The 18828-nt window shown below is 39.3% G+C and overlaps 1 protein-coding gene across 12 annotated transcripts in view; it reads left to right on the forward strand.

The window, feature by feature from the left end:
- Window positions 1–18828, forward strand: part of MYO16 (myosin XVI) — a 698554-nt gene that overhangs the window by 260691 nt on the left and 419035 nt on the right. For all 12 annotated transcript variants that reach the window (XM_045377420.2, XM_005586232.4, XM_074021383.1 and 9 more), the window contains one exon: window positions 18585–18693. In XM_045377420.2, the coding sequence (XP_045233355.2) occupies window positions 18585–18693 (109 nt within the window). The remainder of the gene's footprint in view (window positions 1–18584; window positions 18694–18828) is intronic.

Below are 18828 nucleotides of genomic sequence, written 5' to 3' on the forward strand. Positions count from 1 at the left end.
TATTTTAATATAGATGTTAAAGAAGATGGGGGGTGAGTTTAAGAATGACTCCCAGCTGGGAGGGATGGTGCAATTTACCAAGAAAGCAAACACCAATAACGACATCTTTTTATGTGAGAGGGCCATGATTCCTTTCAGGATGTGTTAGGGTCTGGGTCCCTAGAAGACATCCACTTTGAGAAGTCTAGGAGGCAGCTGGTCCTGGAACTCAGGGGAGAGAGAAGAGGCGTGTGTGTGTGTGTGTGTGTGTGTGTGTGTGTGTGCGCGCGCGCGTGTGTGGTGTATATATAATAACAGAAGTCCTGGAGTAAATCAGATTAACCCATGAAAATGTGTAATCTGAAATAAGAAAGAAAATTTGAGATAGTCCAAAGTAAACCAATTAAGATATTTTTAGAAAAAAAAACAGGCTACAAAAAGACTGATAAGGAGAAACTCAATTTAAAAGGAAAATCAGATGTTTGTATTGTCATGAACATCAAGAGAAAAATATTTTGAGAGTTTCTTTGTGGAAATGGAAGCTATATCATTCCAGGAGAAGCTAGCCATTTCAGCACAAAACACAAACTCTAAAGTTGTGAACTGCAGCCTCAGCACAAACATGAAGACAGATTCAACTTTGTGTGCTTTCTCCCCACTGTGTACATACATTTTACTGTGTGAAGCATTATAACAGGAAAAGAATATTTTAGACTAAAGAAATACAAATATAGATGTCGGTGCCATAATGTGGTAGAGATGAATTACACATTCAGGACATCAATGTGAGACATCGAGAGACAGAAAATATCAACTGCTCATATTTTTAATTTGTTGGTAAACAGAGCTGGAAAAGGCTGTATATCCTCAGAGCAGATATAGAGTGTTCATATTAGAAAAATGTGCTTTGTAAAAAGCAGAGTAAACAGACTGCTATTGAAGAATAATTAAATGAATTATTAATGAGGTAAGTGGGCACTGGCTGGTTTCATTCAAGGCTTTAGTGAATAAATAAATAAATACCAAATACTTACGTGTGGTGCGTATCAGGAGAAATGACTGGCTTAGCAGGAAATGCAATATAAATGACTCGCAATTATGTTGAATTTAGCCTAACCATATGGGGCTCTTTACTAGCCCTGGAACCCATGGTTTCTTTTCTTAGCTTTTTCTCAGAAGCACTTACTCAGTAGGCTTCCTTGTGAAATTGTATCTTTTAATTGGATGGTTGACCTTTAATTATATTCTGGCCATTAATTGATTCAAATGTCACTCACGCTGGCTCCCCAGACAATCGTTCGCTTGTCTAAAGTTTTACTCCTCACCTCTGAATTTAGTAGACTTGAAATTTGAAACTATCGACACAGCAGAACAGTCATACATTTTCATCTTGTTTCACAGTTTTGTTCATTTTGAGAAATATTTTTCTCAATATAAATATAACATGTTTGTTACAGAAAATTGAAAAATACCTAAACATATAAATAATACAATTTAGAATCACAAATAATTTCATCACATAGAGATAATTATTGAATCTTTTGATGTATTTCTTAATCAGTCTCTCTCCGCTCTCCCTCTTCCACACACACAGGTAAATCATACAAAAAGTAGGTTTCATGCATATCTGTATAGCCTATCCTTTGATACGCATTTTCTGCACTTGTCTGGGCCTTAAGATTTTCTTCTCAGCACGATTTTTAATGGTATGCAGTTGCATTATATAAATATCATTAATTAGGTATTAATAATTTTTCACTACTTTTATATACAGTTTTACTACTTTTTCTAATGTTATTATAGTGTTATTACACTATTCTAATATGACAAAACTATTTTTACACGTGGTGTCATTGCTTTTCACTTCAGATTTGTATCTGTCATACATACCCATGTTCTAAAAGTCAGGTCACCCCCAGAGCTTGTTGGAAAATAGCAATACTCCCTTCAGTACTTCCCTTCCGAATTTTGTTTCCAGATACAGTAACTTTCAACCCTCTTAGATGGTTCTCCTGGGTTTTTTACTCATTTTACACTAAATAATTATGCTTCTCTTGCTACACCATGACTTTCCGTCTGCAGCATGGAGGATGGGATGGCTCTGTTCACACGTCTCATCCCCATCAGATACACACGCTCTGCCCTGGGACCTGTCTTCCCCTTGTCACCATGGCAAAGGTTTTAATGCCAATATGTGGGGACTTCTGAGTATGACTATAAATCCTCTTTGCACCCTGCTGACTTAGGATTATTCCCTTTTGTTCCCTTTTCTTTCTTACACACTTAGTTTTGTTATTTAGTGTGGCAGCGTGCCCACATCACTGTTTATGTTTCCTGAGGTCATAAGTACTGACCTCCGGAAGTTCACAAAGGAAGCTTTAGGAAGGTGTTCAATATATAATTCAACTGTTACAACATTTTAAATGGCTGTAACAAAGGTTTTACATTTTTATGACCATAAAAATGTGTAGTCACAAATATCTCAAAATATATTTTAGCCATTTTTTATGGATAAAATTATTATTTATTAGGGCTTGGTACATAGTTCCTTAACGAATAAATGGACTCCCCAACCATATAACCTCCTACATTATCTGCCAAAAATCTGGAACCTAAAGGAATACTGTGTGCTTCTAGTTTTTTCTCTGTGAAAACAGTGGGAACCTGTAGGAAGTCTCTGTTGGAGACCAGAGAGGCATGACTCTGCTCATTTCCCTGCGCTTCTTGATCACGAACAGATGGAAGCTCAGCATTTATCTGGTTGATTTGACTCGAATACGATAGAGATAGCCTGTCCTGAGGTGTTCGTTTGCTACTGGTTATCAAGAATAATTCCCTCTTATTGTTTCTGCAGGTGCACATGGTACCTGGCAGCCTCTCCCCTGACTGCCATGGGGCCTTCAACTGTGACGTGTCATCTGAACTTTGGGGAAAGAGATAGCAGTTCAATGGCTTTAGGTAGAGAGTTTAAGCATTTCTTTGCCAGTTCCACTTAGTGGCTTAAATTTCGGTGCAAGGGGGGCTGCTTTCAGAATGACCCTTATAAAATTGCATTCATACCAATTGCCTACATGGACAACAATAAAGAATGTAACATTTTACGAGGCACAGGGGTAAATAGCACCCAAGAAGATGTGCGTCTGTTATTCCTGACTGCATTTGGTTGCCCTTTGGGGTCTTTGTCTAATATTCATTTTCAGTCCTTTTCAGGGTTTTTCTTTTAAAGACTCATGGGTTTGCTTGTCTTTTTATGAAAACCGTTTGCTGGCTTTGGCCTGATTCATTTGAAGATTTAACAGCTCTTTGGAGTTTGTCCTTGAAGATAAAGGGTAGAGCTGTGAAAACTGCTCTTTTCATTCTCACAGATTTGGTTGTAAGCAATAGAGAAAGCTCTGCAGTGCTTTCCTGGGTGAGTAGCTGTGGGATACACACTTTAAAAATGAAATAGGGAATTGCCTGGAAATAAATTGAATACATATTTTGGAGATGTCTTTCAGAGGTACCTGCAGGTTTCTACTTGAACTTCCATAAATGTATTTTGTTATTGTTGCATCTAGATATTTTTTAAGCAACAGATTTATAAAGAGCTCTTTTATACATCTCAGGGCATGGTGCATTTTTTTCAATAAAGGTAGTGATAGAGGGTGTTCTGTTATTTGTTCTGGTCTGCTATAAACACTACACTAGAAATTTTCAACATGATTGGGCCTCAGTATTCTGGGAATACCATTTTACAAGCATTTCTTGCCTTTAACTGAAATTATTGTATTTCCCCATTGCCAGTGTTGTTAAACACATTGCATGGTAAGAGTGAAGGGAAGAAGGCAGGTAATCAAACTAAATCTACTGCCTTCAGCATTTCCTAGAGCCCTAAGCTGAACATTTTCCATTCTCCCTTCCTATTTTATTCCAATACGTGTTTTCCAGAATATGAATTTTTACACTTAGCCCCAAAGTGTGCAGTCAGAGAGGAATGTGTGGTTTAATATATTAGTTCATGATTGTCTTTGCAAAAATACACTTTAATATGGTATTCTTTCCCTTACCACTATTTTATTCATGTAGCACAATTTGTTAGCTGCCTACTGTACTGCCAAGCAATGGGCTGGGTATTTCATGGGCCCATACTGACCATTTACTGCAATATACATTAAATACAGTTGTCTGTAGTTTGCAAATGGAAGCATAGAGTGAAGTGATCTGCCCCGGTTGCAGAACCAGCGAGTAATAAACCTGAGATTCCAGCCCAGGCTTCTTGGACTCCAAGCCCTATTTCTTTTCACTATGCCATGTGGCATCTTTTCCCTCTTTTCTTCTCTGTCCATTTGAATCTTTTCCTACCGCCCCTGGCTCCAGCACTCCTCGGCTCCTTTGTGTTCCTATTACGCAGCTCTTGGAGTTTCAATATTCCATTTTCTAATAGTTTCATCAACCTTGATGAATGCAAGGTAGTAGAAAATACAAGATTAAACTGTTATGAGCTGCTTCCATGTAGGAAGCCTCACTTAGACTTCTTGCTGTCTTCTAAATAGCTGTTTCTTTCTTTGGAGTCTGCATTTCTTATAGAATGGCAACATTTGTTGTTTAATTAATGAGACTCCATGAATAGCTGAACAGTGAATATTGTTGCATTTCCAAAACACAGAATAATTTTGGTCAAATTAATTTGAAAATACAATATTTGAAATGATCTTAAACTACTTTTTTAGGTTCAGGGCTTTTCCGAGACCTTAATATGCTAACATGCCCCAAAACCTTATAGGACACAGACACAGTGTAAAATATTTTCCAATATAGATCTTTGAAATGAGTTTTAATAAAACAATTAATGTGATGCATTTGATGATCATGTTTGAGGAAAACATAATGAAAATGAAGTTAAATTATCTTCGTCTTTTATGGTGTGCAATGTCTGAACACTCAGCCATTCCAAACAGCTTGGGCTAAAAATTGACAAGTACTTTTTAATATTAGTAACAAATACAACCCTAGTGTTTAAATAAATAGCCAAAACCCTTGAACAGATAATTTATGAAAGAAGAAATCAAACGGCCATGAACACATGAAGAAATAGGTAGCTTTTCCTGGAATTAAAGATGCTAACTAAAAACTGTTCTAATATATTGTAAGTAATAAAATAGGCATATATTATTTAATATTATTTATATTGTATTTATTCACTTACAGTTATTTCTTCAGCACCCAAAGGATATTCTCTCACAGATCTTGCAATCCAGGAAGGGATATTATCAGTTAGTAAACATATGTGTGTTTAAAGCATTGGTTAGTCACCATTGCTGGGAGGAAATTAGAATGGTAAGGGAATGTAAAGTGAAGAAGTTTGAGGGAAAGAGGCTCTTGGACAAGTGGTTCTAGGAAGATATAAAGGAACAAGCCATTCCAAGATACACTTGGTGGCACCAGGACGGTCCAGAAGGGACAAAGTCAGTGGGAGCCACGTGTGTGAGGGACATGAGAAGATTTGTGTGGCCAGAATGGAGCATGCTAGAGGCTGGTGGAAGTGTGAAGTTCGGAGAGAGGGTTGGGAGCAGAAGGTTGGATCCACAGGGACACTTGGAAATCAAGGGAAAGAGGGGAGCTTTCATTCTGGGGATGATGGTGGATTTTGACTGAGACAGGGAGGCAATGAAAAGTGTCTTTTAAAAATCCCTCTGGTTATTCTGTGAAAAATTAACTCTGCAAAAGATTTTGAGGTGGGGCTGTGGTTTTGATAAACTAGAACCAAGTAAACCTGTTAAGCGACCACTAGAGCAATCTGAGCAAGACTGGGTGGTTCTGGGATAAGGGATTAGAAAGACACTTGGTGAGAATGGTCAGATGTGATTCAACAGGAAGGAAAGAGGCGGCCAAACTCACTGATTGATTGGACAAGTATGGCAAGAGAGAGAAATCAAGAATTTCCTTATTTGGGGCTCAGTAACTAGATGGTTAATAAGTCAGTGAGGTGGAGGCACTGGAGCACTTAAACAGAATGTATTAAGCACCCTAATAATTTTATATGATTTTGTTTAATAGTAATTCTAGTGATGGAAATGCTTTAAATGGGGTAAAGGGAAATGTTGCCTAGATTTATGTATAATAGTGCTATTTATAATAGTGATGTGTAAAAATCAATGTGTAAAAATAAAATGGCTAAGTGAATTGGTATATAAATGTAATGGAAGGTGGCATAGTAATTTAGGTACTGCCCAGTGAAACAGAAAAGAAAATGTTGATGATAAACTAAATAAAAATTGATGATATAAAATTATAGGCATGTAATATTCTCAATTTATTTTCCATAAATACCCTCATTTAATGAATATGCATTATAGCATATCTCTGAACACATAAAAAATAAACTCATTGAAATATTAATAGTATTTGCCTTTGACTGGAGAGACTGCAAATTAATTTAATTTTACTGTCTTTAAAATTTCAGATAACTGTATTAATGTAATAATTTAAAAAGCTTTAAAAAAGGCAATATTTCTATAAAAGCAAATTATATAAACTGGTAACTTTTCTAAACTTTTTGTAAAATATATATGAAATACACAATTTCCTCATCTGGATGTTTTAAAATTATGAGGCCTTCATGCCTTGTTAAAAATCTGCAAGCCCCTCCTCAGCAATACCTCCCAAACTGTCACATCAGCCTCTGTGATCACGGCTGCCTGAGTTTTCCAGTTCGTATCTTAAAGCTCAGAGTTACCACCTCATAACTCTCTCTGGGGGCATGTACATAGGAAAATGAAGCCACTGAGGAAAGAGAGCCCAGGTGAGAAAATAAGAACCATTTCCAACATAAATTCCAACATAAAGAAATTTTCTCACATAACGACAACGACGACACATTCGAGTGTGGTAAGATCAGCCCCTAGACAACAAGAGTCTAGCTCCTCCACTAACCAAAGACCACTCTCATTTTGGTTACACAACAAATTCTGTAGAATAGGGTGAGCTGTAGGCAAGTGGAAATGATGAGGTTGGAGAGAGCTGGGTCCAGATGAAGTAGATACTTGTAAACCTCTGGTATCACAATACAATTCCCTGTGTTATTAACATAAAAACTTGCAAAATGCTAATGGCATATTTTCTGATCTAAAGTGTATATATTTAGGACTATAAAGGGGAGGTCTATAAAAGAAAGAGGACTATCTTCTCCTTAGTGGGGAGAGGTAGGGCGTAGAGTATAGTTCTCACTTTATCAATCTATATATAGATATATGCATGGGGGGAGAGGGTAGCCCTCACTTTTTTCTACTAGCACATGAATACAAAATTTGCTATGGAGAGAGAAAAACTATCTATATTTTATAAGCATAAAATATCCACTTATAAGGCTTATTTTCTACTTTTTCTTTTATGTTAGATGCCAGCATTTATTTAGACTTTTTTTTAGAGCGGTTTTAGGTTCACAGCAAAATTTGAGAGAAAGATACAGATATTTCACATGTACTCCCTGACCCCACACACGCACAGCCTCCCGTTTCCAACATTCCCACCAGAGTAGTTTATTTGTTACAACTGATGAACTTACCTTGACCTATCTTTATCACCCCAAGTTCGTAGTTAACATTAGGGTTCATTCTTGGTGGTGCATATTCTATGGATTTGGATGAATGCAGTCACATGGATCCACCCGTACAGAAATCTGTGGAGCATTTTTACTGTCCTAACAACCCTCTGTGCTCTGTCTGTTGATCACAACCCGACCCATCTCCTGATAATTACCAAGCGAGCTTTCTATTGTCTCCAAAGTTTTATCTTTTCCAGAATGCCATATACTTGGAATCATACATGTTTAGACTTTTCATGGCTTTTTTTTTTTTTCACTTGGTAATATGCATTGAAGGTTTCTCCATGTCTTTTTGTGGCTTCATAGCTCATTTTTGTATAGCTGTGAATACTATTCCAATGTCTGGATGTACCACAGTTTTATTCATTTAGCTACTAAAGGATATCTTGGTTGCTTCTAAGTTTTGGCAGTTAAAAATAAAGCTGATACAGACATCTGTGCGTAGGTGTTTGTGTGGACGTAAGTTTTCAACTCCTTTGGGCAAATACCAAGGGGCATGATTGCTGGGTCATGTAGTAAGAGTAGGTTTACTTTGTAAGAGATTACCAGGCTGGCGTGGTGGCTCATGCCTGGAGCCCAGCATTTTGGGAAAGTGGGGAAGGGATTGCTTGAGCCCACGAATTAGAGACCAGCCGGGGCAACATGGTGAGACTCAGTTTCTGCAAAAAAATATTACAAAGGAAGAAATAGCCAAGCATGGTGGTGCACACCTGTGGTCCCAGCTACTTGGGAGGCTGAGGCAGCAGAGCCTGGGAGGTTTAGCTTGCAGTGAACCATGATAGCGCCACTGCACGCCAGCCTGGGCAACAGAGCAAGACCCTGTCTCAAAAGAAAGAAAAAAAAAAGAAAGAAAGAAAGAAAAGAAATTACCAAACTGTCTTCCAAAGTGCCTGTACCATTTTGCATTCCCACAAGCAATGAAAAAGAGCGTCTGTTGCTCCACATCCTCACAAGCATTTGGTGCCATCAGTGTTCTACATTTTGGCCACGTGACTAGGTATGTGGTGTTGAAGGAGACTAAAGAGAAAGGACCTCGAATGCAACGGGTGATCCTGAATTACATCCTAAACCTTGGGAAAAAGGTGCTATCAAGGGCATACTTGGAAAAAATAATGAAATGTGAATATTAACTGTGGTTTAAGTAATTCAACATATTCACGTTGAATTTTCTGGTTTTGATAACTGTTGTGTAAGAGAATATCCTTGTTCTTATAAAATACATACTAAAATATTTAGGGATAAAGAAGCACGATGCCTGCAACCCACTTTCAAGTGGTTCAAACTGCGTGTGGCGGGGGGCAGATAGAAAAGAAAAGGAAGGAAGAGAGAGAGCATGAACAACAATAGGGGAAAATATAAATGATGGGTGAGTTTGGATGTCTTAGTCTGTTTGGGCTGTTATAACAAAACACTATAAACCGGGTGGCTTATAAACAACAGAACCTTATTTCTCACAGTTCTGAAGGCTGGGAAATCTAAGATCAAGGTGCCAGATTTGATGTTTGGTGAGAGCACACTTCCTGGTCTTCATAGTTTGCTGTCTTCATACTACATCCTTACAATGGTAGAAAGGGCAAGGGAGCCCTTTAAGGTTTCTTTTATAAAGGCACCAATCTCAATCCTGAGAGCTTCACCCTCATGACTTGACTATCTTCCAAAGGCTCCACCTTCTGACGTCATAATCCTGGAAGTTAAAATGTTAGCATATAAATTTGGGGCAGTATCTCCATGTATGTAAACATGTAGTCCATTGTATTAGTTAAAGGGTATTGTGGTAGTTTCTTAAGGTTGCCATAATAGAATACCACAAACTGGGTGGCTTCAAACAACAGAAATGTATTCTCTTATAGTTCTGGAGGCTAGAAGTCTGAAATCAAGATGTCAGCACTGTGATTCCTCTAAAATCTCTAGGGGGTCCCCCTCTCTTGCATCTTCAAGATCCTGGTAGCCCCAGCTGTTCCTCAGCTTGTGACAGCATCACCCCAATCTCTGCCTCCATCCTCATGTGGCTGCCTTCGCTTTGTGTGTGTGTCCATTTTCAAATGTCTCTCTTCTTACAAGGATACTAGTCAGATTGGATTAAGGCCCATCCTTCTCCAGCGTGACCCATCTTAACTGATTACATCTGCAGTGACCCTATTTCTAAATAAAGCCACATTCACAGGTACTTGGGGGTAAGGCTTAAATATAACTTTTTTGGGGAAATGCAGTTCAAACCATAACAGGTACATAGGAGTCCTTTGCATTACTCTTGCAACTTTCCATCAATTTGAAATTATATTTTTAAAAGTTACCAAAATGTGTTAGCATGTAAAAAAAAAAAGATGGCCTTTGTTTACTAAAATGCCATTAGATAGATAATTCTCATTTAAAATGTGATTATTCCAGCCTGGCCAATGTAGCAAAACCCTGTCTCTACTAAAAAATACAAAAATTAGCTGGGTGTGGCGGTGAGCACCTGTAATCTCAGCCCTTGGGAGTCTGTGGCTGGAGAATCACTTTCACCTGGGAAGAGGAGGTTGCAGTGACCCAAGATTGCGCCACTACACTCCAGCCTGGGTGATAGAGCGAGACTCCGTCTCAAAAAAATAAAAATAAATAACAATAAAATAAAATAAAATATTAATGCGTTAGAGAACTATAAATGAAACAATTGACAAGTATATTCTTTGAGATTAAATTGTTATATAACATAAACCAATAAATTCTTGGGGAAATATACACCTCTTGGTTCATATGCCATATGGCATGTGGTAAATTAAATTTCCATTTGTAGGGAATGATATATTTGAGTTTCATGTGGGGAATGATATATTTGAGTTTCATCTCCAACACTCCAGAAACATAGTTTAGGACAAATTGGAAGTTAAGCAGTCTTCCAGTTTCAATAATTACACAGGAAATTCGCTCAGGGCTCCCTGTAGGAACTATGCAGTCTTCAACTGCAGAAAGTATTTGAGCGGTTGCTATTGATTTTGCACATAAAACATTGATTCATTTTATTTCTCTGATGAAAATCAATTATGATGTGATTGATTTTTTTTTTTTTTTGGAGCCAAACTGAAAGACGTGCCTTACAGTCTTATGTTGTAGAAATACAACATTTTTTTGTTGAGCTGCATAAGGTTTTTCTTAATTTGGAATTACTTCTTTCAGTAAGACAAAGGCTGATAAGTACTGTCAGTATGAAAAATTTGACATCTAGTGAATAGATGTAAGAATATATATTATGAAGATATTACATGTATATGCACACACGTGTACACAAACCCTTAGGGTTTAGGGTGTTAGTGGGTACCAAATATCAATATGTTCTCTTACATCGTGAGAAAGTATATATGTTTTTCAGTTATTCTCACTTTCAGTATCCTTTTCACACACCCACTTCCTAATCCATATGTTCTTATAAAGTGCAGCATTCAGTCGTTTAAAAATATTACTTAAGATTTAGAAAATGTAGAGTGATTGCTAACGCTGTTGTTCCTGTATTATGAAGTAAGTTTAGGCTTGGATATTTGTTTTATATTTGAAAATCTTCTCTAAAACCCTCAACTCCCCCTGCTTCTCATCCTCTGAAATAAAACAACCATGTGTACAGTCAAATACATACACCAATACATGAAATTAACATCAATGCGAATGTTGAGTGTGACTCCTCATTCTGTACAGAAAGTATTGAACCATTTACTGAAGGAATCGATATGGACAATGATTCAGGATCATTTTTCTCTCACTTTTTTTTATTCATAGCTGAAAAATTACATACTGGAGTCTTCAGAGGAATGAAATTTGAAATGTAAAAAAGAACATTTTTAAAAGGTATTTTAAAATATCAAGTTTGTATTTTGGAAGAGAAAAATTGTGTTGCAGAACACAGATTTTTAAAGTCTCATATGATAAATGGGCAATGTCAAAAGAAATTATTGATTTGATTGTTTTCATTTCACACAATTGAGTACATAGGTTTGCTATGCCTGATTGGTTCAAAACGGAGGGGTTTTTTTGTTTTTTGTTTTTTAAATAAGAGCTAATCTAATACCTTATAAATATGACTGATTCCTAACTTCATGGGTCATATCACCTTTGATATGCTGAAAACTAGATTTTCTGAGGTTTTCTGACATTTTGATGAAGCCTTGCTTTGCAACTCATCAGCTCCTTAGTTGCAGTGGGATCCATTACCAACTACAATTACACATTTGCTTTGAGTTAGCTGGACTAATGATGAAAATCAGCTGTGAGTCTTCTCAGTGGTGTACACAATAATATTCATGTACAGTAAAAGTAAGGAATCCTGACATGAAATTAATTTATGCAAAGGGAAGAATTATGGTGTTTGCACATGTGCAAGTGTGAGACATTAATCTAGTTTTCCAGGGCTGTTTGGAGTATCTGAAGCACATCACCTTAGCTCTGTCCTCTATCATGCCTTCTTCCAGTGCAAACATGGGTTTGAAATCCCCGAGGCTCAAAGGGGCAGGTTTTGCCTATAAAACTTCCATGAATTGTTATAACCTGAGAAACAGCAAAAGCTTCACTTGCTAAAATATTTGATTCTAGCCTGCCAAGGAATCTACATTGCCGGCTTCAAAGAATCCCCTTTGTGTCAAGGCATTATCTCCAAACGCAAGTGTTTTACGCAATTGTGGGAAATATGGTCAGCTTTCCTAAGGACACTTACCTTTTTCACAACAGGGCATAGGAAGAGTCTATTTTTATTCATGGAGGCGAGACAGAGGACTCTGCACATAGCATGAATTGGGAAGTCGGGGGCTTCTAGAAAAAAGCATGGGAAACTAAGGCATAGTTTACATAGAGAGGTGTATACAGGGAGACACCACTGGCCTAGTCTAGAAGCTTCCAGAGGTCCACTGTTAACACCATTCCACAAGCTCTAGATCTTTTGACCTTGGTGCACACCTCCTTGGTATAGTTAGCTACTTAATGCGTGGTGGATGGCGGCACATACTTTGCCATAGGCACAATAAGCATTTCTATTATTTCCTATATTCCTCGATGGAGTATTATGCCGATGGGTGTTTGTCTCTACATACCTGTATTCTTATCTGTAGCACTCCAATAAAATTACTTCAAATAGGCACCTACAATGCCCTCCTGAGTTTTAGTGTTAGGAAAAGTAGGTATTTTCAATAGGACATGCTAGCCATTTTGCAGACTGCACTATAGCCTATTATCCAAGCCTGATACAGAGCTATCCTTGCACTAGTACTATTTTATCAAGATTTTTTATACTTTGCCAACATTAACCCATTTTATCTTCACAACAACTTTGGGAGAATTAAAGACAGAGAGGGCAAGCAGTTTCTCCAAGGTCACATGACTGATAAGTTTTGAGCAGAGATTTGAACTGGATTTTGTGTCCTTAAAGGCTCAGCTATGCTGCCCCTGGTGGAGAACAGTGGGTGTATGCCTTGAAAACATCACAGACAAGACTTACTACTCAAGGCCATGTGGATTAATATATTTGTTAAATGCAATAGCTAAGATAGGCTGTGTGTACCTAGAACCATGCATGTGAAGTGCCATGAGCCTCCTGCATGCAACCTTTCCAAGTGGTGCTTATAATTAGTATAGCCTGCTTTTACCTGTGAGGAAACTGGGGCGTAGAACCCTTAAGAATTTGCCCTAGGCCATAAAGTTCATGAGGGAGAGGCACCGGGATGGAATCTCAAACCATTAACTCTCTATTACTGTGCAATACTCACTTTATAAGAGAAAGGCACAACATAGGTACTAGCCAGTGTCCAGTAGAAGACAAAAAGTCCACCAAAGTAGTTAGTTTGAATAGGATGCATTTAATATAAACATTATTATCTAATAAAGGTAGATTAATTACAAAGCGGGGGGTAAAGATAATGCTGAAAACTAACAGAACAACAGATACAGGAAGCAACCGCTGTTCACCACATCGGGGAGAGAATCTGGAAGAGACCCCTCAGGGATTGAAATGTAGACCCTTTTAGAGAGGATGTGGCTGTGGCCTCTGCATGGTGGGGAAATTCACGGAGACTGGTTCTGGCAATTGGGAAGCTATGGGCTAAGTGGCAGCAAACCTGGCTGGAGGGTGTGCACCGCTGGGTACCCCACAGTGGGCCAGAACAAGAAGGAACATCCTGGGCCAGTGAGAGGAGCCCCTTCCTACTGCAGTACCCCTTCCTCCCTCAACTGCCAGAGCCGTACTGTAAATCTGGAATCTCTTCTAAGTGGTCCAATGTCAGTGAATGAATATTCTGCCTTTGTTTCTCTAATGTTGTAAGAATCCATGTTTACCTATGTTCCCCAGGTATGTAGGTATGTTAACATTTTTGCATACATACCTTCATACCTAGGGAATGTCTCCCTCAACTGCAGAAATAATATCTGCTCCCTGCATCTGCTATTCCCGTATTCTTCAGAGTTCTCCAGATTACATTCAGTAGTTATTTCCTTTTTACTCGTTAATTATTCATATCCAATCTCTCTTGTTAAAATTATTGGTGGAAATTCTGGCTCCTAGAGAGAGATACATGTCATATAAATGTAAAATCTTGCCGTTCTCTTGCTTCATCCAGTGTCCTAGTATTTACTTTCCCCAAATGATACTGGGATTTCACTCTAGGCATGAATCTAGCAAAAACGGGGTAGTTACAGTGGGACTAGAAGAGAATATCCTCTTTCAAGGTACTCTTTCCAGGTGAAGTCATCACAGTTTTTAGGTGAACAATGGGGCATCGCAGACACAGAAGGTCAGGCTGCTTCCCCTGGTGAGGAAGAGTCAGGGTGACTTGAGGGCTCAAGATTATTTCACGGCAGGGCACAGTGGCTCATGCCTGTAATCCCAACACTTTGGGAGGCCAAGGCGAGCAGATCACTTGAGGTCAGGAGTTCGAGACCAGCCTGGCCAATGTGGTAAAACCCCATCTCTACTAAAAATACAAAAATTAGCCAGGTGTGGTGGCACGCACCTATAGTCCCAGCTACTTGGGAGGCTGAGGCAGGAGAATCGCTTGAACCCAGGAAGCAGAGGTTGCAGTGAGCTCTTTCTGTCTTTCTCTGGGAACAAGCATGCCAGATATGGTTTGGCTGTGTCCCCGCCCAAATCTCAATTTGAATTGTATCTCACAGAATTACCGCTTGTTGTCCGCGGGTGGGGAGACCCAGGGGTAGGTAATTGAATCCTGGGGGCCAGTCTTTCCTGTGCTAATCTCATGAAGAAATCTCACGAGATCTGGTGGGTTTATCAGGGATTTCTGTTTTTGCTTCTTCCTCATTTTGTCTTGCCACTGCCATGTAAGAAGTGCCTTTTACCTCCTGCCATGATTCTGAGGCCTCACCAGCCATGTGGAACTGTAAGTCTAAACCTCCTTTTGGTCCCAGTTTCAAGTATGTCTTTATCAGCAGCGTAAAAATGAGCTGATACAGTAAATTCGTACCAATAGAAGTGGGGTGTTGCTGAAAAGATATCAAAAACGTGGAAGCAACTTTGGAACTGGGTAACAGGCAGAGGTTGGGCAATTTGGAGGGCTCAGAAGAAGACAGGAAAATGTGGGGAAGTTTGGAACTTCCTAGAGACTTGTGGAATGGCTTTGACAAAAATGCTGATAGTGATATGAACAATAAGGTCCAGGCTGAGGTGGTATCAGATGGAGATGAGGAATTTATTGGGAACTGGAGCAAAGGTGACTCTTGTTATTTTTAGCAAAGAGACTGGTGGCATTTTGCCCCTGCCCTAGAGATTTGTGGAACTTTGAACTTGAGAGAGATGATTTAGGGTATCTGGCGGAAGAAATGTCTAAGCTTCAAAGCATTCAAGAAGTGACTTGGGTGTTGTTAAAAGCATTCCATTTTAAAAGGGAAACAGAGCATAAAAGTTCAGAAAATTTGCAGCCTGACAATGTGGTAGAAAAGAAAAACCCATTTTTTGAGGAGAAATTCAAGCTGGCTGCAGAAATGTGCATAAGTGGCAAGGAGCTTAATGTTAATACCTGAGACAATGGGAAAATTTCTCCAGACCATGTCAGAGACCTTCACAGCAGTCCCTCCCATCACAGGCCCAGAGGCCCCGGAGGAGAAAATGGTTTCATGGGCCAGGCTTAGGGTCCTCATGCTGTTTGCAGCCTGGGTATTTGATGCCATCTGTCCAAGCTGCTCCAGCCATGGCTGAAAGGGGCCAATGTAGAGCTTGGGCCATGGCTTCAGAGAGTGGAAGCGCCAAGCCTTGGCAGCTTTCATGTAGTATTGAGCCTACAGGTACACAAGAAGTCAAGAACTGAGGTTTAGGAACCTCCACCTACATTTCAGAAGATGTATGGAAACACTTGGATGCCCAAGTAAAAGTTTGCTGCAGGGGCGAGGCCTTCCTGGAGAACCTCTGCCACAGTGTGAAAGGGAAAAGTGGGGCTGGAGCCCCCACACAGAGTCTTTACTGGGCCACTGCCTAGTGGAGCTGTGAGAAGAGGGCCATCATATTCCAGACCCCAGAATGGCAGGTCCACTGGCAGCTTGCACCATGAACCTAGAAAAGACGGAGACACTCAACTCGTGAAAGCAGCCAGGAGGGAGGCTGAACCCTGCAAAGCCACAGGGGTGGAGCTGCCCAAGACCATAGGAACTCACCTTTTGCATCAGCATAACCTGAATGTGAGACTTGGAGTCAAAGGAGATCATTTTGGAGCTTTAAAATGTGACTGCTCCGCTAGATTTCAGACTTCCTTGGGCCCAGTAACCCCTTTGTTTTGGCCAATTTCTCCCATTTGGAATGGTTGTATTTACACAATGCCTGTACCAGCATTGTATCTAGGAAGTAACTAGCTTGCTTTGGATTTTACAGGCTCACAGGCAGAAGGGACTTGCCTTGCCTCAAATGAAACTTTGGACTGTGAACTTTTGGGGTAATGCTGAAATGAGATAAGACTTTGGGGGACTGTTGAGAAGGCTTGACTGGTTTTGAAATGTGAGGACATGAGATTTGTAGGGGCCAGGGCAGAATGATATGGTTTGGCTGTGTCCTCACCCAAATTGCAACTTGAATTGTATCTCCCAGAGTTCCCATGTGTTGTGGGACAGACCCAGGGAGAGGTCACTGAATCATGGGGGCTGGTCTTTCCCATGCTATTCTCATGATAGTGAATAAGTCTCATGAGATCTGATGGGGTTATCAGGGGTTTCCACTTTTGCTTCCTCCTCATTTTACTGACGCCTTGTAAGAAGTGCCTTTCGCCTCCTGCCATGATTCTGAGGCCTCCCCAGGCGTGTGAAACTGTGAGTCCAATTAAACCTCATTTTGTTCCCTGTTTTGGGTATGTCTCTATCAGCAGTGTGAAAATGAACCAATACAGTGCCTGTACAGTGTCAGCAGAGCACTTATATGTTCTACAGACAGTAGTGATGTAGGACCAAGGCATGGCCTTCCCACATTGTGGCTACATGGCTGTGATAACAAGCAGAATTATATGCCTGTACTGTGCGCTAAACTCACTGAGGCACTCCGGATGTTTGCCTCGGCCTGCCTATCCTTGACCAAAGCACAGCCATGTTCCCTACAGGAATGCAAAATCTTATTCCTGTAGCTTGGAGACTGAAGGAAAAGAATCATTAGCAAAGTCTACTAAAGAATATGCCTGAAGTAAGGGATTTTTTGTTTTTTTTTTCAAACTCCGAATAATTAAAACTAAATGCACTAACAAGATAATTTGAATCTTGAGGACCTTAAAATTATAAAGGTCCTTAGATTAGTAAGGACTGATGACTTGCTCTGTTCAGATAAAGTAATATCTTTACATGATTATAGAAAATATAACATAGTACACTCAATATGGTGAGGTAAGAAACTCAACTTACCTTGTGGGAAAATGTTAACATATGGAATATTTTACCACTTTAAGCTACTTTTTTGTTTGTTTTGGGTTTTTAAAAATAATGTATTTAAAGTCGTTCTTTGGAAATCTGTGCAAACTTGCTAAAGTATAGAAAATCTCTCTGCAAATAAAGAATAATAGAAAAAACTCTAAATATTAACACATAAAAATTTAAACGTGAATCATATTTTATGTAAAGTTATAAATGAGGATATAATAAGAACTATGCTAGTATTGCAACACAGAATGCTATTTTGTAAAAGGAACAGGGAAAATCTTTCCTTTGGCCTGAGTTTAATAACATGTTACTAGGAGGTGTGTGGGAAATCTTGGACAATGGGCATATGTTCACGCCATGCCCTAAAAGATGTGATGTTAGCCATGCCTAATAAATTTTATGGAACTCATTAGGGAATGTGGAGCAATGGAGACAATTCGTATGACTGATTTCTGAAGAGCGCAAGCAAATCTATTGTTGTATTGAAGCTGAGATGGACCAGGGGTGAAACAGGAGTGCTCAGAGGTGCTGTGCTGATGAAGGGAGCTTGGAGGCTAACACATGGAAGAGCCATATTTAATACAGTCAGCCTATCGAGATTTACAGATCATGCCTTTTGTTAGAAAATAGTTGCTAGAAAGAGAAAAATCAACCATAGTCACTAACACAGGCCTTGATTAAAACGTCATAGTGTGAGAAGAGCTCCCAGATGAGTTTCTGTGGAGAAAAAGGAGGTTAAAGATTTGATAGGACAGATTGGGGAACGTTGGTCAAAGTTCAGCTTGTTCCTTGAAGAGTTCTTTTAGAATCTTTGAAGGCATCAGACACCTCTATTATATTACAAACAAGACAGGATATAGGGCAGCCAGTGCAGAGGCATGGGTTTACAGCCACTCACTAGAGATGCTGGGTTTAGCAAAGGGGTGGGGAGACGCAGCTGGGGCCAAGGTTTTGCGAGGTTCAGTGGAAGGTTTTCAGAATGTTAGAGTCTCCACAACTCATTCAATATATTTGTCTTAAAAAATAATTCGAGCTTCCGACCTGATTCTTCAGGGTCATATCTACCATAGACTATTTCTGCATCTGTTTCCCAACTAAGATTGAAGTGCAACTCCTAATCTGCTTTTAACAGTATATATGATGTTACTTTTTTTTTCTTTTTATCTAGGCTGGAGCCAATGTCCTTCTCCAGGATGTGAATGGAAATATCCCATTAGATTATGCCGTAGAAGGGACAGAATCCAGCTCTATCCTATTGACCTATCTGGATGAAAATGGTAGGCAAAACTTTTAAAACCATAGAAAAAAATAGATTGGGAGAATTGTAAGTGTATATTCATTTTCACAGGTTTGCTTACATGATTTCTGGTGGCCGTAGTTTCCCCATGTGGTGTAGAAGATGGTATTTTTTT

This window comes from Macaca fascicularis, chromosome 17 (assembly GCF_037993035.2).
Source record: "Macaca fascicularis isolate 582-1 chromosome 17, T2T-MFA8v1.1".
Taxonomy (NCBI): Eukaryota; Metazoa; Chordata; class Mammalia; order Primates; family Cercopithecidae; genus Macaca; species Macaca fascicularis.